The following is a 17,855-nucleotide window of genomic DNA, read 5'->3' as shown; positions in this document are numbered from 1 at the left end:
CTTCACCCTTTGCTGAAGTAGGATAATGAGTATATAAACTGATAACTGGCTTTCAATCTTGTGATAGACTTTTGACCCGCATTGTTGCCATTATAGTAATCAATAGATGCAAGAGGGTATTTTTTTGGGCCGATGCACATGCATGCCTCTCCACCAGTAGATTTAGTTTATGATTGAAGTGCACCTCTCTTTCTCGAAATGAGTTTTCTGACATGGAGCTCTATTCCAACATCCTCAACATTTTTTGTTCTGTTGTATTCTGCATCTTTGTGCCCATTGTTGACAACTTGCAAGTTGTAACATCCTTCACCACTGTGTATCAAGAGAGGTGCCAGACGCCTCCCCATTCAGTGTAAGAAGGTGGAATTAAGATTGGGATCTCTCCCGTTCTTAACACTTATTGACATGTATTTTGCATTGTGGGTCAAGAGGATGTGTCGAAACCCTCCCCATCCATTAGTGTAGGTGGGGGACTAATGTAGGGGCAATTTCACATTGGGTTCGAGTGGGGTGGCCTGTGTGAAGCGGTGGCACACTCGGGGTGGGCGGCCCGTATGAGGCAAGACCCATGGAAGGTGGGGCCCACGAGGGGGGTTCGGTCGAGGGCTCGACCTGGGCTATAAGATAAGGGGATTGATTCGCCATGCTTTATTAGTTCGAGCTTTTAGAGCAAGTGATTACTTGTCCTGAATCAAAAGCGGTATCAAAGCGGGAGGTCTCATGTTCGAGACTCCTCACCGGGGGTGATTAATGCAAGGGCATTTTCACACTAGGCTCGAGTGGGGTGGCCTATGTGAAGTGGGGGTACACTCGTGGTGGGCGACTTGTGTAAGGCGGGACCCATGTTAAGTGGGGCCCATGAGGGGGGGTTCAACCAAGAGCTTGACTTGGGCTATGAGATAAAGGGATTGATTTGCCATGCTCTATCAGTATGAGCTTTTAGAGTAAGTGGTTAGTTGTCCTACGTCAGGGACGCTTAGCTTTCTGGGCGGTTTGGGTTTAATGGTGGTCATTTTGGGGAGGTAGAGAAGCCTGTGGTGTGATGGTGCCCCTTAGAGAATCAATTTCAGTCTCTAGAAGAAGGAAAAACAAAACTAGATCTTTGGAAAATCAGGCAATCCTCTTGCTCAAAGGTTTCCCTGAGGTTGGAACAAAATGTTCCTTTTTTCATTTAAGAATGAGAATCCGGTATGCTATGGGTGCCCAATCAAATGCTTCATCTCTAAAAATCGTGCCAATCTGTTTCTTATTATTTTTTCCCTGCACTATACACGGTGGGATTTGAAGCCCCAAAAAATTCTTTTTTCTTAAATATTTTCAAAAAATTGTGCCAATCTGAAGCCCAGATGCATTCCTCTTGTATTTGGTCATATGGAGCCCCAAAAAAAAAGTAGCGGCTTTTGCTCTTTGGTGGGATGGAAGAAAGTACTCACCATCGACAATCTTCGCAAGTGAGGCCTTTCTCTAGTCAATGTATGCTTCCTCTGTTGGGAGGTCTATTTATGCATTGTTCATTTGCGAGGGGGATTTGGGACAAGTTTTTCGTATTATTCAGGGTTTCCTGGGTGATGCCGAAAACCGTGGGAGTTTTTTCTAAGGCGAGATATTTTCATAAATTCAACAAAGCAATCATTATCCATTACCCATGAAAGATTAGGGAGATTTGGAAAATTTCAACAAAGATTTGGGAAAATAAAAATAGGAATTAAAGTTTGTCATGTTTGGTGGCCAAGAGGAAAATAATACCGGAAACCCTCATCTCTTCATTTTGAAATATAGAAGAACAATATCATCATCACCCTCATCTAAGCCTTATTCCAACCAGTGTTTCAAATAGTGCCCGTAGCGTACGCTACGTAGCATAGCGTGGCTGTAGCACTACGTAGCATCCTAAATAGCGTAAATCCCCTGTAGTGTATGCTACAGCTACGTAGTGTGTAGCGTAAGCTACAATGTATTTTTTACTATTTTATTTTTTAATTACTTTTTCCATATTTTCTTAGTATCTAATGTTGAGGAATGTGACACTTGTATTGTACTGATACTGTTAACTTATGTGATTTCAATTGTGACACTTTTATTTCTTTCCATAATTGTGACCAATGGTTTCAATTAAACATTTATTAATTAAATTGGTTTGCTTAGAAAATTGTTGATGTGATAATTATTTGATTTGGCTTATATATGTGGATTGGCTTTTGATAAATGATAACTAGTAAATCATTTGAACATGCTTATAATTGATAAAACGAATCATCTTTTAGACATTTTTATATTTTTATTTTCCTTTTTTCCAATATTTATTATATTTGTCCTATTTTTAAATTAAAAAATAGAACTATCGTATAGCTTACGCTACATGCTACGTATTTACGCTACACGTTATAGAGGGTTGAGCGCTACGCGTCACGCTACTGCTATTTAAAACACCGATCCCAACTAAAAGGGGTCTCTCCCCCTTTCTCTTCCTCATCGTCGGCGAAGCTTTCTCCAGTATGCTCCATCAAGGGTAGGAAGCAGGGATCTTAGCTAGTATACCTATTCAGGGCCTTTCCGCTCCCATTTCTCGCATTCAATATGCAGATGACACTTGGATGTTCAGCGAGGTTGCTTTGGACAAAATCAGCAATCTCCGCACCTCCATTCTCTGCTTTGAAGCTGTGTCGGGTCTGTCTATTAACCTGGCTAAATCCAAGATCTTTGGCATAAATTTGGAAGGAGAGGAAATCAACAGATGGGCCGACTTCTTCGGCCGTTCGGCGACCTCTCTCCCATCTATGTTTGTTGGCCTTCTGTTGTGCATTGGCGCTCCTCTTAAATCAGCTTGGGACAAGGTTATTTCTAGATTTGATTCCTTCTTAGCTAAATGGAAGTGTCGTTTCCTTTCATTCGGTGGTCGCATTACTCTTATTAAAGCGGCTCTCTCAAATCTCCCCATCTATTTCATGTCCCTATTCAAATGTCCTTCCTCAATCCTAAAGACTGTTGATCACAAAAGAAGAGACTTTCTGACGCAGGACAGCCCTAATTATGATGCATGCTCATGGACACAATTAAACAACGGAAATAAAAGGAATAAATGATGTAAAATTCTAACAGTAATCATCAGAACTGAGAAAATCATAAAGGAAACATGCAATGGAGCGGGCCATCACTACAACCATGGGTTATGGAATTCAATTACTACTTGGGTTGGATCCGACGAGGGATGAGACCTCCCGATCTTGCATGGTCATACCCAATCGATCAATGAAGATCACTAGTCCGAAGAACCAAGAAGTTTCTCGGATTAGGGATTTGAGAATTTGGGGATTTAGGGTTTAGATCGGTTCTCAAGATTTTGATCGAAGAAGGATTAGCCAAAACTGGAAAATAGAAGGAAGAAAATTATTACCTTGAAGAAGTTGGAGGGGCACAAGAAGAAATTAGAAGAAGAAGATCAAGGGGAGAGAAGAAGCACCATTAGAGAGAAGAGAAGAAGGAGAAGGAGGCAACCAAAGGGTTTGCTTTTCATTAATCAATAGTTGAGATTCGTGTTTAGGGCTTTACCCAACTTAAATAAGCAAATAAAGACATAAAATTACTAAAATACCCCTAGGATAAGCAAATAAAGATATAAGATTACTAAAAGACCCCTAACTAAGTCAAAAAACGCGCAAATAACATAAGTATGGGAAAGTTTGGGCGCTCGGTCTTATTTCTCCAATCTTCCTTCACATGTGTCTTCCCTAAGTGGGGTCTTCTATATGTCCAATCACATGTGAAAGGTCTTCAGCTCCTCAATATTTGCCTATCCACAAGGACGGCACTTGTGGTTGGCGCTTTCTTCGTTGGTACACCTTGAATGCACCTGTGTCCGCATCAATTCCCCTCGGGTGAGAAAAACTCGACTCCGACGAGTTGAAACTTTTGTAGCGCTCGAGTAGATCTGGATCAATACCTTGCAATGCGTCGCCTGACAGCCACGTAGATTCAGACGATGGCTTGTTTTTCCACCTGACAAGATACCTTTGGAAACCCCCATCTCTCGTGGATACTATCTCGTCATCCAAGATTTCCTCAATTGCTTCTTTATGGGTAATGGGTGGAGGAGGTGGTGGAAGGGGTTGGGTAGCAAACTCAGAAAAAGGCCATGAAAGGGACGATGTATCAACAATGGGAGTATGGGCACGGACTAGATCTTCCACATTAAAAGTTGGATTAATGCTCATTTCAGGTGGAAGGTCAACCCGATACGCGTTGGACCCAACCTTTTGTAATATCTTGAATGGTCCAGCACTACGCGCTTGTAATTTCTTTGCAGATCCTTGAGAGAATCGCTCTGGCCTTATTCGCATTACAGTCTCCTTCTTGAAATTCTTGCACTTTACGATGAGAATCAGCTGAAACTTTATAATCATTATTGCTCTTATTTAACCGCTGTCTAATATGTGTATGCAAATCATGAATGTGGCGTGCGAATGCATCGGCTGACTCAGAAGACCTTTGGGTAACAGACATAGGTAAGAGATCTATGGGCATTCTAGGTTTATAACCACTTACAATTACAAAAGGACTCAACCCTGTAGATCTATTAACTGACCCATTATAAGCAAGTTCAGCAGTTGGTAAAATTAGGTCCCAAGTCTTAACATGTTCGCCCACTAGACAACATAGAAGATTTCCAAGGCTACGGTTTACCACTTCAATTTGACCATCTGTTTGTGGGTGGTAAGCAGTAGAAAATTGCAAACGAGTTCCCATAATGTGCCACAGTGTCTTCCAAAAATAGCTAGTAAATCGAACATCACGATCAGACACTATGGTTTTAGGTAACCCATGGAGACGCACCACACCATCAAAAAAAAGACGAGCAACATGAGACGCATTTGACGTCTTCAAACATGGGAGGAAATGCGCCATTTTAGAAAAACGGTCCACAACGACAAAAGCGGAATCGTGCTTTTTTATAGTCTTGGGAAGCCCGAGCACGAAGTCCATACTAACGTCCTGCCACGGAGCATGTGGCACTGGCAATGGCGTGTACAGCCCGGTATTTTGCTTTCTTTGCTTTGCCAGCTGACATGTTCGACACTGCCCTAAAACTTTGGCTACGTCTCGCTTGAGGCTTGGCCAATAGAAACGATCTTCCACGAGGGCAATGGTCTTATCACGACCAAAATGGCTAGCTATCCCTCCTGAATGAAGCTCCCAGATGAGGAATTCACGAAGGGACATACGGGGAATACAAAGTTTGTCTCCCTTGAAAAGAAAGCCATCTTTAAGAACATATTTACGCATAATATGCTGGTCACTAGAGAGCGACGCGTAAGTACCCCCAAAATCAGGACATATGGGGTATTCATTTTTCAGTTGCTCAAATTCGACTACCTCTACACTCAAGGAGTTGAGCAACGCCACTCTCCTACTAAGGGCATCCGCTGGTTTGTTTTCAACCCCAGCCTTGTGTTTCAAAACAAACGAATATTCCTAAAGAAACGCTACCCACTTGGCATGCCTTGGGTTGAGTTTCTTCTGAGAATGCAAATATCTCAAAGCCTCGTGGTCAGAAAACAAAACGAATTCTTGCGGTAGGAGGTAGTGTCGCCAATGTCTCAGGGATTGCACTACCGCATAAAATTCTTTGTCGTAAGTCGAGTATTTTTGTTTTGCCTCATTCAGTTTCTCACTGAAATAGGCCACTGGGTGTCCTTCTTGACTCAACACTCCACCTATACCGACACCAGACGCATCGCACGCTACTACAAAGATTGTAGAAAAGTCAGGTAGACGCATGACAGAGCTTCCACCATCTTGCCCTTAATTTCTTTAAAAGCCTTGACGGCGGCTTTAGACCACACGAACTCTCCCTTTTTCATGCACTCGGTAATGGGAGCCATGATCGTGCTAAAACCCCTAATGAACCGACGATAAAAAGTTGCTAGGCCGTGAAAACTTCGCACCTCATGAATATTCCTTGGTTCTGGCCACTCAACTATGGCCTTGACTTTTTCAGGGTCTGCGCGCATCCCTTCAGATGACACTATAAATCCTAAGAACACAACTTGGTTAGACATGAATGCACATTTCTTAAGATTAGCGTACAACTTTTCCTTCCTAAGGACACTACAGACCTTCTTTAAATGTTCAAGGTGTGATTCCTTAGTGGTACTATAAATAAGAATATCGTCAAAATACACCACTAGGAATTTTTCCATGAACGGCCTCAAAGTTTGTGTCATCACCCGCGTGAAAGTACTGGGTGCGTTAGTCAAGCCGAAGGGCATGACCAACCACTCATACAGCCCATCGTTCATCTTAAACGCCGTCTTCCACTCATCTTCTGGGCGTATACGAATTTGGTGATATCCACTCTTGAGGTCTATCTTAGAGAATATAGTGGACCTGGCCATCATGTCAAGTATATCATCAAGTCTAGGTATAAGGAACCTATACTTGACAATAATTTTGTTTATGGCACGGCTGTCCACACACATGCGCCACGTGCCGTCTTTCTTTGGCGTCCACAATGCAGGCACGGCACAAGGGCTCGTACTCTCTTGGATGAAACCCTTTTGCAGAAGCTCATCAACTTGCTTCTTCAACTCTGCATGCGCTGCAGGGTTCATCCTGTAGTGAGGAAGGTTCGGTAGAGTAGACCCTGGGACAAGATCAATGGCATGTTGTATGTCCCTCATAGGTGGCAACTTATTCGATAAGTCTTCAGGAAATACATCACTGTATTCCTTCAGGACCGAGGTCACCTCACAGGGCAACTCTGATGGAACCTCAGGTGTAATTTCTCTAGCCACAAGGGCATACACCATAGAATCCTCCTTAGCCTCTTTTTCAAACTCTCTTGCGCTGATTATATGTAAAGACTTAGGTTTGGATTTCCCCATTTCTCTAAGCTCACTTGCCTTCTCATCCTTCTTCTTCCCTAGTGTATTCTCAGGTGGCATGGGATTAAGTTTGATCTTTTTACCATTATAAATAAAAGTACACGCATTCGAACGGCCAAAGATCGTGACATCATTATCGAATAGCCACGGTCTACCTAGGATAACATGTCCCACATCCATAGGTAAAACATCACACTACAAGAACTCTTTGTATGACCTAAACTCGATGGGGACTAGACATTGCTGGGTGACAGGTAGGGATGTCCTGTCAACCCAAGAAACTTTATACAGGTCTGGATGAGGTGTGGATTTCAGTTTTAAGCGATCTAAGGTGCTAGTGGAAATCACATTCTGACAACTTCCACTGTCCACTATCACCTTACAATTCTTTTCACCACACTTGGCAATAGTGTAGAAGATAGTGCTTCGACGCCAATCAGCACTACTTCTAGACTGAGCTAACACACGCCTGACTACTGCAAGCGTTGCTTCTCCATCCACTTCTTCATCAGTAAGTCCTCCTTCAGGGTGATACTCTTCAACTTCATAATCACCTTGGTCATCTCCACCCTCGTGGGGCTCGCCTATAACTAAGGCTCTCCCACGGCTCTTTGTAGGACACTGATCAGACATGTGGCCAATGTTGCCACACTCATAATACCTCACTTGGCTCATGTTACTAGGACCGGCACCAAGAACCCCTTTGCCCTTGTCCTCCCTAGGCCTAGGCGGAATGGTCACCTGTGCCCTAGGTTGACTACCAATATTAGGTCTAGTTCCTTGGGAACTAGATCTAGCACTGGAGTCTCGGGACTCAAAACGACGAACGACAGGAGCCTTCAGATATTGCTCTAATTCCTGCACGACTTGATATGCTTCATCTAAGTCCGTTAAGGGCCGAGTAATAAGCTCGCGCTGAAGATCCGCACAAAGACCCGTCTTGAAACGCGAGAGCGTTACTAGAGGGTCTTCTCGGATATCACATCGCATCACATACTCTTCAAATTTAGCAATGTAGTCAGCGGCAGGCATTGACCCTTGGCGTAAGGATTGCCATTGGTCAAGGAGCTTCTGACGGTATGAGAGAGGAAGGTACTTCTCCTTTAACTTCTCTTTCATCTCATACCAATGTGTGATGGGGGCTCTACCAACTCTCTCTATCCTACGCTCAGTGTTAGTCCAGAAGAGCTTGGCTTGACCCACAAGCGTCATCTTAGCAAACCGCATTTGACGGTTTTTTGACATGCCATACCACTCAAAGTAGTGGTCTATGTCAGCAACCCAGTCAAGGAACGCCTTGGGATCCAAGTGTCCATCAAAACTCGGGGCCTCAACTCTCACACTCTTCATCGCACGCTCATCTGGATCATAACGGTCTTGATGACCATATGTGGCTCGTGCCTCTCGCACCACACTACGACGTTACCACGATCTCTATCCTCACTACCACCACGTATGGCAGCGCGTTCTTCAATGATTCCTTCCACTTGGGAGTGCGCATTTTCCCCTACAGCGGGGTTTTCCTTTTGGGACGCCTCTAGTTGCTCCACCTTAGTCATGGTAGTGGTAATTTGGTTCTCAAGGCGGGCAAACTCACGCCTTTGACCCGCTTCTAGAGCGGTTATCTTTTGTATCAATTGAGCAAGTTGCTCAGATAACTGCTCGTTATTCATGGTAGGTTGAAGTCCGAAACCTCTACCTCTTCTCGTGGGCATACAATGAAGACTTGAATCAAACTCTACCTAACTAGACTACTAGGTGTTATGACTTTCAAGATGAATGCGATGAATGCAAAACTACTATGAACTGACACAATTAAGTTGAAACAGGAAACAACTCAAATCTGGAAATTTTCCAGATTAGGAACTTTCTAAACCTGGAACTTTCCTAAGTTAAACCTAAAAATCAAAACCCTAATTTGATAACTCGATCTAGACAAAAACCATGCAAGCCTAGGCTTTGATACCAAATTTGACGCAGGACAGCCCTAATTATGATGCATGCTCATGGAGATAATTAAACAGCGGAAATAAAAGGAATAAATGATGTAAAATTCTAATAGTAATCATCAGAACTGAGAAAATCATAAAGGAAACATGCAATGGAGCGGGCCATCACTACAACCATGGGTTATGGAATTCAATTACTACTTGGGTTGGATCCGGCGAGGGATGAGACCTCCCGATCTTGCATGGTCATACCCAATCGATCAATGAAGATCACTAGTCCGAAGAACCAAGAAGTTTCTCGGATTAGGGATTTGAGAATTTGGGGATTTAGGGTTTAGATCGGTTCTCAAGATTTTGATCGAAGAAGGATTAGCCAAAACTGGAAAATAGAAGGAAGAAAATTATTACCTTGAAGAAGTTGGAGGGGCACAAGAAGAAATTAGAAGAAGAAGATCAAGGGGAGAGAAGAAGCACCATTAGAGCGAAGAGAAGAAGGAGGCAACCAAAGGGTTTGCTTTTCATTAATCAATAGTTGAGATTCGTGTTTAGGGCTTTACCCCACTTAAATAAGCAAATAAAGACATAAAATTACTAAAATACCCCTAGGATAAGCAAATAAAGATATAAGATTACTAAAAGACCCCTAACTAAGTCAAAAAACGCGCAAATAACATAAGTATGGGAAAGTTTGGGCGCTCGGTCTTATTTCTCCAATCTTCCTTCACATGTGTCTTCCCTAAGTGGGGTCTTCTATATGTCCAATCACATGTGAAAGGTCTTCAGCTCCTCAATATTTGCCTATCCACAAGGACGGCACTTGTGGTTGGCGCTTTCTTCGTTGGTACACCTTGAATGCACCTGTGTCCGCATCACTTTCTTTGGCTCAACAAGGGTGAGAAGAATAAATTCCACCTGGTCGAGTGGAAATCCCTATGCAAGCAGTACAACCAAGGTGGGACAGGTATAAAAAACTTGAATCTTATGAACAGGGCTTTGCTGGGCAAATGGATTTGGCTTTTAGGAACTAAAGACAGTAGCTTGTGGAACAAAGTTATCAAAGGCAAGTATGGTCAATCAGCTGGTGGTTGGTGGTCGAACACGTCTTCTCGATAGAAGGCATCCGTGGTTTGGAGAGGTATTATCTCCACTCAAGATCAGGTCCTGCAAGGGGTGGAATTCCAACTTGGCAAGGGTTCAAAAATTCAATTTTGGAAAGATTGTTGGGTGGAGGACATCCCGCTTAGAGACCAATTCCCTTCAATCTTCTCTCTCACTCCAAATTCAGATGCTATGGTTGCTGATTGCTATTCTATGGCAGATGGTAAGTTGGTTTGGTCTGTGGAATGTAGGAGAAACTTACAAGACTGGGAGGTCCAAGAGTTTGTGGACCTTCTCGAGTGCATTTATAGGGCTCAACCCAATCCTCTGATTGACGACTCCTTGCTTTGGACAATGTCCAAGACTAGCAGTTTCTCAGTCCGCTCCCTTTTTTTGCAATTGGATCAATCCCCCCTCCCTGGTGACCATCATTGTACACAAATTTGGAAATTCCCGGCTCCTTCCAAGTTCATCGCATTCGGCTGGTTGGTAACTCTGAAAAGAATTCTAACGGTGGATACTCTTAGGAAGAGAGGGATGTGCTTAGTGAACATTTGTTTGTGCTGCATGAAGGCGGAGGAGTCGGTGGACCATCTGCTGCTCCACTGCCCCTTCATTTCCTCCATTTGGGCCAATTTTCAGGTTCGTTTCGACCTCAGTTGGTGTTCCCCTGAAACTGTTTCCTCTCTTCTTATGGACTGGCATGGGGCGAAGCTTGGAAAGAATCGATCCATGCTGTGGAGAATGGCTCTTCTCACCATTTGGTGGTGCGTTTGGGAGGAAAGGAACGGCAGATGTTTTTGGGATTCTGCTAATTCTACGGGTTGGGTATTATCTAGAGCTAAATCGCTAATTATTGAATGGGCTACCCATGTAGAATTCATGAAGGACTCCGATCTTTTGTTTCTTGGATAGTAGTCTCTGTCTGCTACCTCAGCAGTGTCGGCTGCTGTCCTCGTTTTCTGTATTTTTCCTTCTCTTTTTAATTTAAAAGTCTTGTTATCTTTCAATAACTCTTCTTCCCTCTCTCTTTGCATTTTAACCATTTAACAACCACATAATTTCTAATTATTTCTATTTTTTAAATTTGCAAATAATGTTTTCTTATTGATAACAGGGTAATTTTGTTACCTCAGTTATTTGTACTTGGATAGTTGAGCTAACTTGTCATAATGAGTAATTGACTTGGGGCTTTATCTATTTTTTTCTGTTTCTTTTTATTTTATTTTCAGGAATACTGATTGTTGACAACCAGCTGTAGGTTAATGTCACATACAAGTTACAACCCATCTTTGCAAATGTTTTCCCTTGAAAATATATGTTAGTTTCAAGTGCAAAAGTGGGGAAAAAAAATTGAAGGCATAAAAATGGGTTGAACCTAATTAGATCTCTTTACGAAATGGCTTGGTTTTCGACTCGACATTATGTTAGATAGACTCCTTGTGTCCATACATTTTATTAGTTCGCTTCATTTCCTAGTTGTCATTGATTGATAATCATGCACACTCTACTCCTTTCACGCATAACTTTCTTTCTTTGTGCTTCTGTAGGGTCACAAGAGTTATGTCCCAAACATGATTAGTGGTGCATCTCAAGCTGATGTTGGAGTTCTGGTAACCTCATGTTGGTTATTGTTTTGTTCTGAATGAGTTGTTGGAGAACTCCATGGTTACTTTTATAACATATGTTTTCTCAATATTTAGGTGATATCTGCTCGAAAGGGTGAGTTTGAAACTGGGTACGAGAGAGGCGGACAGACCCGCGAACATGTCCAACTCGCAAAAACTCTGGGTGTTTCTAAGCTGCTTGTCGTTGTCAACAAAATGGACGATCCTACTGTGCAGTGGTCTAAAGAGAGGTGCCTCAATGAGTTCGTTTTGTTATTCACTTATTCTGTTGGAGAAGAAAGTTTCCACTTAATTTTTATCCTTTCATGCTTGCCTTCTCAGGTTTGATGAAATACAATTAAAGATGTTACCATTTCTAAAGTCATCAGGTTACAATGTGAAGAAAGGTATGCAAGATTTCTCTTGGAGTTGATTTGTAGATTTTTATACACTTCGATAACATGTTAACTTTTTTTTTTTTTTTTTAAATCTATTTATTTTGAGAAGATGATTAAATATTCAAAAAGCCAAAGAAAAGGCTGAATGTGAGAAGAACAAATCCCCAATACTAGTAATCCTCCCGTCAGTTCACAATTATTGAACCTATTAGATTTCCCTTACAAGTTACGATTATTGATTCCCAGTCATAGAATCTAAGAAGAACAAATCCCCAATGCTAGTGATCCTCCCGTCACTTCACAATTATTGAAACTATCAAATTTTGCTTACAATTATAGATTCCCAGTCATTGTATGGTGATTGGTGTGTCTATTGAAATTTCTTGAAACTTAATTTTCCCTAGCAATGTCACGGAATTATTTAACTGGACAGTGTGCTAGTTTCATTTTCATATTTTTAAACTTGAGAGCTGCTCAACCTTCATGAAACCATTGTTGAGGCGCTATAAATCAAATTGACATTATTAATAAAAAAAGAGGAAACAATCATTGTAGCTAGTTTATAGTAGATACAGCTTCAAGGCCTTGGGGTTGTCTTTAGTCTGGAATTAGCTCTTTAAAATATTCCCTTGATGCTTTTTTAAAAATAAAAATAAAAATTGCGTCAATGCAAAATTCTTTGGCAGATTCCCTAGTGAGAGAATGCTCTCCTGCATGATTTTTCTTTAGGTTTTCTTTTCTTGTTCATCTGCTTTATGAATACTGCAATTTCTCTCATTTCTTATAAAATGAAGTTATGAATGACATGGAGATGTAGGCTTAAATGTGTGGATGTGGCGGTGTCCTGTGACATGCCCTTAGGGCTTGTGGAGATATGTTTTTGATTGTCTAATGTCTGTGTTGTTAATATGCTTTATGTACCTGAGGTTTTTTCTTTCTTTGATCTTCTTTCCATGCTTCCTCATATGGCTATTCCAGATCGAGGCTGATAAGCAGTCTCTAATGTTCTGTGTTGTTAATATGCTTTATGGAATTTTCTTAATGCTTCCATGAAACATAATCCCTCAAGAATCTTTAATATCTATAAATGAATATTATTGAAGTAACTTATGTTTAGATTTTGTTAGTCTGTTTTCAGTTGACTTTGTCATCTTTTCCTATTTTCATCAATGATTGGGCGGAAAGATAAGCGAATCTTATTCAACTGCCCTTACCACACCCTGAACATCAACTAGGGATATTATCAATAAATTTTTTGTTTCTATCAGCGATGGTGGTGTTGGAGGATATGTGTTTTTCCTGTCCTTCAATCTTATTTACAGCTATTATGCTTATCTCTTTCTGATATGTGCAGTTTGGCTCATTATAATGCTTGCTTATTTCTGTACTATTAGATAATGGCTTAAGATGTATCTCTGTCTACTTGTGTGCAACTTGCAGATGTTCAGTTTCTTCCAATATCTGGTCTCGTTGGTTCTAACATGAAAACTAGAGTGGAAAAAAGCTTGTGTAGTTGGTGGGATGGTCCATGTCTTTTTGAAGCTCTGGATGCTGTAGAAATTCCTGCACGAGATCCTCAAGGTTCACTTAGGTATAAATTTCATGTTCCTTTTGGTACATTTTTTTTCCTGTTTCAAATTGTTAAATGGCCTTAGCCAAATTATTTTGTGGTTAGAACACATATTGGTACATGTTGCCAACTTCAGTAACTCCTTTCATTCATTACTAACCTTGCTCTAGCCATTACTAATCTTTTTTAGCGAAAAAAATGAAATGTTCTTGCAGCATAGTACTCAAAAGGGATAGATGAAAGGGGGTCATCCCTCTCATTCCAAGGAAAACCTCTTCCCCAACATTATTCAATCTTGACTCTGCTACACCACTAAAAAAACTCTTGACCCTATCTTCTCTGTTGTACAATGAACTATTGTTGCCTTCCTTCCAAACTGATTGCATCCCAGCAAGCATTTTGAAATGCCGTAGAACTTAACTGTTCTTACCAACACTATCCCCATGCCACGTAGTTGGAGCAAAATCTCTAAATTGACCCCGGCATCACCCAGTCCATACTGAAGAGATCAAGGTACCTCTGCCAGATTACCCCTGCAAAATCCCAATGCATGGTGATCTACCACTTTCTTGCTGCAAGGGCAAAGAACACATACATTTGTGGCAATCATCTTTCTACTCCTCAAATGGTTGATATTGAGAAGTATATCCTTTTTTTTTTTTTGAAAGATAACGATTATATTAAAACAGAAGAGAGATACAAAAGAGGGCTAGAGGGGCTGCCAAGAAGGCAACCTGGACTAGACACCAAGAAAAAGAAGGTCATAGGCCAAGAAAAAAGTATATCCTTCCCAATCATCCATGCAATGGCTATAACCTGAGGAGGGCTGTGTGAATTTCAGATCTGTTCTTCCATACTTGCAACCCTTTGGCATCAGGGAAAGGAACAACTTCACTGAGAAAACCCTACTCTCTCATGATTCCACTTCCAAATGTCGCTTTCACCAAACTTGGCCTACTTGATCCTAAGGCGAAGGAAATCTTGACCCCTGATAATACTGTAACACGGTACCACAACCTCCTTTACTAGAACCGGGTAGCATTTCTGGGGGTAAACTTGGGACGTAAAATTCCTTGCTTAATAACAAAACAATATAGTTTATTGAAAGCTTTTAGTAGTGAAGAACCTTCTCTTTTTAATCCAAAACTTTGGATGGGTTGGAGCCCATTGCTCAATGTCAGTCTTCACTTCAACATTGAGGTTTGAAATCTGAAAGTATTGAATGGACGGACTGTGCACAAGAGTAGTTTGATAGATTCGTGGCTGTTAGTAATCAATTACTAGGGGTGCACGTCGAACCGGTAGAACCGTGGATCCAGACCGGAACCGATCCAATGGTCTGGTTTGGTCCGGTTCTAGACTGCACTGGTTCCGGTTCCAAAAATCCAAGAACCGTTGGATACGGTTTGGTTCCGGTTTAAGGGCATGTAGAACCGAACCGTTGACTCGAATCGTGGATCCGAACCGTTGATCCGAACTTAAGTTTTAAACCAAAAAAAAAAAAAAAAAACCTTATCTCTGTTTCTCTTGCCGTCTCTCGCCGTCTCTCACTCTATCTGCGGCTATGTGGCGTGTGGCTCTCTCTCTCTCTCTCTCTCTCTCTCTCTCTCTCTCTCGCTTGCCTACTCTCGCGCGTCTCACGATCTCCCTTTCTCTCGCTGTCTCCCTCTCTTCTACTGTCTGCGACTTTGCGTGCGGTACTGCAGTTGCCCAGGCCCCTCCCCTCTCTCTCTCTCTCTCCATTCACCACCGCCCTCTCTGGCCGTCCCTCTCTCTATCTCGCTGTTTCCCTCTTTCTCGCTCTCTCTCTCTCTCTCCATTCACCAATTGGGCTGGATTTTACAAATCCTGAAACCGAACTGGTTTTCATGGTCCGGTTCGATTCTAGGGTGCTAACGGTCCGGTTCCGGTTCTGAAAATCCTAGAACCGTTAGGAACAGTTTGGTTCCGGTTTCACCCCAGAACCGGACCGAACCGACCCATGTGCACCCCTATCAAATACGTTCTTAATGGTTTTCTGATGACTAAATATTTTCCAATAAACCATTCCTTTCTTATCAAGCACTCTGGCCAATACTATCTGGTTGTTAATTGTAACATGCTTAAGAAGTCTTCCCCCGACACCACTCTTGCTTGGGTTAATTGTCTTTGAATCTCTAAGCACCTCCTTCTCGGTAGGATTGTCCAAGAAGGTAATATAAATTGATAGTTGGAGGGTACTTTGATGGAGAGAATCAAGGGAGTTGTCAAGGGCACTTTGGAACTCGGAATTAAGGGTGAGGTGAATGTGGACACTTTTTGAGTTAACAACATATTGGAACTTAGTAGATGTTTTAGTTTTATATCTCATAGGTCTGAGTTGAATAAGCATGCATGCTCGTTTAAGCATGTCGGACTGCCTCTATGTTGGAAAACTGGCTAAATGCCTTTTGGATAAGGTGGTGGGGGGATTCGAAAGAATGATTGCTAGATGGAAGAGTCGGTACCTCTCGCTTGGAGGACGTATCACTCTTATCAAGGCGGCGTTGGCAAATCTTCTATATTACTTCGTGTCGCTTTTTTAAGTTCTCGGTGTCGGTCCTCCATTGGCTTGATAAAATGAGGCATGGCTTCTTGTGGCAAGGACTTGAAAACAATAAAAGATTTCATTTGGTGGGGTGGAATGAAGCTTGCAAGGTGTTTGAAGATGGTGGTGTGGGTATTAATGATCTCAAATCTATGAATATGGCTTTGCTTGGGAAATGGCTTTGGTGGTTTGGAACTGTAGAAGGTGTGCTTTGGAAGGCAGTTATTAAAAGCAAGTATGGGTGTTCGGATGGTGGTTGGTGGACTAGGGACTCTATAGAGCCTCAATTTTATGGAAATGGGTGTCTTTCGTGAAATTGGAGTTCCTAGAAGGGGTTAGTTTAGCCCTTGGGAATGGGGAGAGAATTCAATTTTGGAAGGATGCTTAGGTGGGATCTCTTCCATTCAAGGTCGAGTTCCCCTAAATATTTTGTCTTGTCCTAGATCCCTCTGTAGTTGTGGCTAGTTGTACTTGCTCTAAAAGCTCGAACTGATAGAGCATGACAAATTAATCCCTTTATCTCATAGCCCAGGCCTTATATCGCATGGGTTAGGACCTCGGTTGAACCCCCTCGTGGGCCCCACATCACATGGGTACCGCCTCACACAAGCCACCCGCCTCACACGGGCCGCCCACCCCGAGTGTGTCCCCGCATCCCATAGGCTACCCCACTCGAGCCCTGTGTGAAAATGCCCCTACATTATACTGTATCATTGGAAACATGACGGCTTGGGAGCCTCAATGTAAATGCCTCCTTAGGGATGAGGAGGTTGAAGAATTTGCAGCTCTCTTGGATCACATTCATCTTCACTCTCCGGATCCCTCTTTTTCTTAGATAAAATGATATGGAACCCAGACAAATCTGGTTCCTTCTCAGTTCGGTCTATCTACTTTCGCATTTGTGTGAAGGGGAGGCTTAGAGAGGTGGTTCATACCAAATACATGTGGCATTATAAAGTTCATCCTAAGATAGTTGCCTTTGGATGGTTGGTGGGTAAAAAAAAGGTCCTCACCATAGATAATTTGCATAAGAGGGATGCTTATTCCTAATATGTGCCTATGTTGCAAAAGTGACAAGGAGTCGGTTAAGAACCTCTTTGTGCATTATTCCTTTATTGGGCCCATTTGGACATAATTCCTAGCCCATTTTAATGTCTCTTGGTCGTTTCCATTGGAGGCTGGAGACTTGCTTGTGTGGCATGGAGTGAGTCTAAGGAAGATCAAGAAAGAACTGTGGAGAATTTCCTTGCTTGCTATATGATGGGTCATCTGGGAGGAAAGAAATGCAGGATGTTTTAGAAACAAGGGCAGGTTGGTGCAGGCTCTCTCAAAAGGCTAGACTATTTGTTGTCAAACCCAATCCCACATTAGACAGACAAATATTAGGGAGGGCAATTGCTCTTCTTTGAAGGTTATTAATGGTGAGAATCTTTTCCCAACCCACTAACCAAATGCAAGCGACCACCCGAAGAGGAGCTCCATAAAACCAATGATGAAATGGATGGGACAGAACCGAGGAGGAAGGCACCTGAGAGATGAAGGAGAGAAACTATCAACCGAGAACTTCTCAAATATGCAAATGGACCAAACAACCCTATCCTCCATCCTTTCCAATCTCATCGAGTGTAAAAGGCCCATTAGGGCTACCAACTCTTCAATCTCAATGTCGGTCAAATTCCTATGGCAAGTGGGATTCCACACTATTGATTCTTCGACTATGGAATAACAATGAGCCACAGTAACAAACCTATTAGGAGCAAGAGCGGTGATAGTTGGGAACCTAACC

At 42.2% G+C, this 17,855-nt stretch overlaps 1 protein-coding gene across 1 annotated transcript in view; it reads left to right on the top strand.

Annotated features, from left to right (window-relative positions):
* Positions 1-17,855, top strand: part of LOC131234394 (uncharacterized) — a 69,388-nt gene that overhangs the window by 34,522 nt on the left and 17,011 nt on the right. The window contains exons 7-10 of the mRNA XM_058231233.1: positions 11,479-11,541; positions 11,632-11,786; positions 11,878-11,942; positions 13,374-13,524. Of these exons, the coding sequence (XP_058087216.1) occupies positions 11,479-11,541; positions 11,632-11,786; positions 11,878-11,942; positions 13,374-13,524 (434 nt within the window). The remainder of the gene's footprint in view (positions 1-11,478; positions 11,542-11,631; positions 11,787-11,877; positions 11,943-13,373; positions 13,525-17,855) is intronic.

This window comes from Magnolia sinica, chromosome 19, assembly GCF_029962835.1.
Source record: "Magnolia sinica isolate HGM2019 chromosome 19, MsV1, whole genome shotgun sequence".
Classification (NCBI taxonomy): Eukaryota; Viridiplantae; Streptophyta; class Magnoliopsida; order Magnoliales; family Magnoliaceae; genus Magnolia; species Magnolia sinica.
Note: the sequence above shows the minus strand (reverse complement) of the source record. Positions and strands in the feature narration are given on the sequence as shown.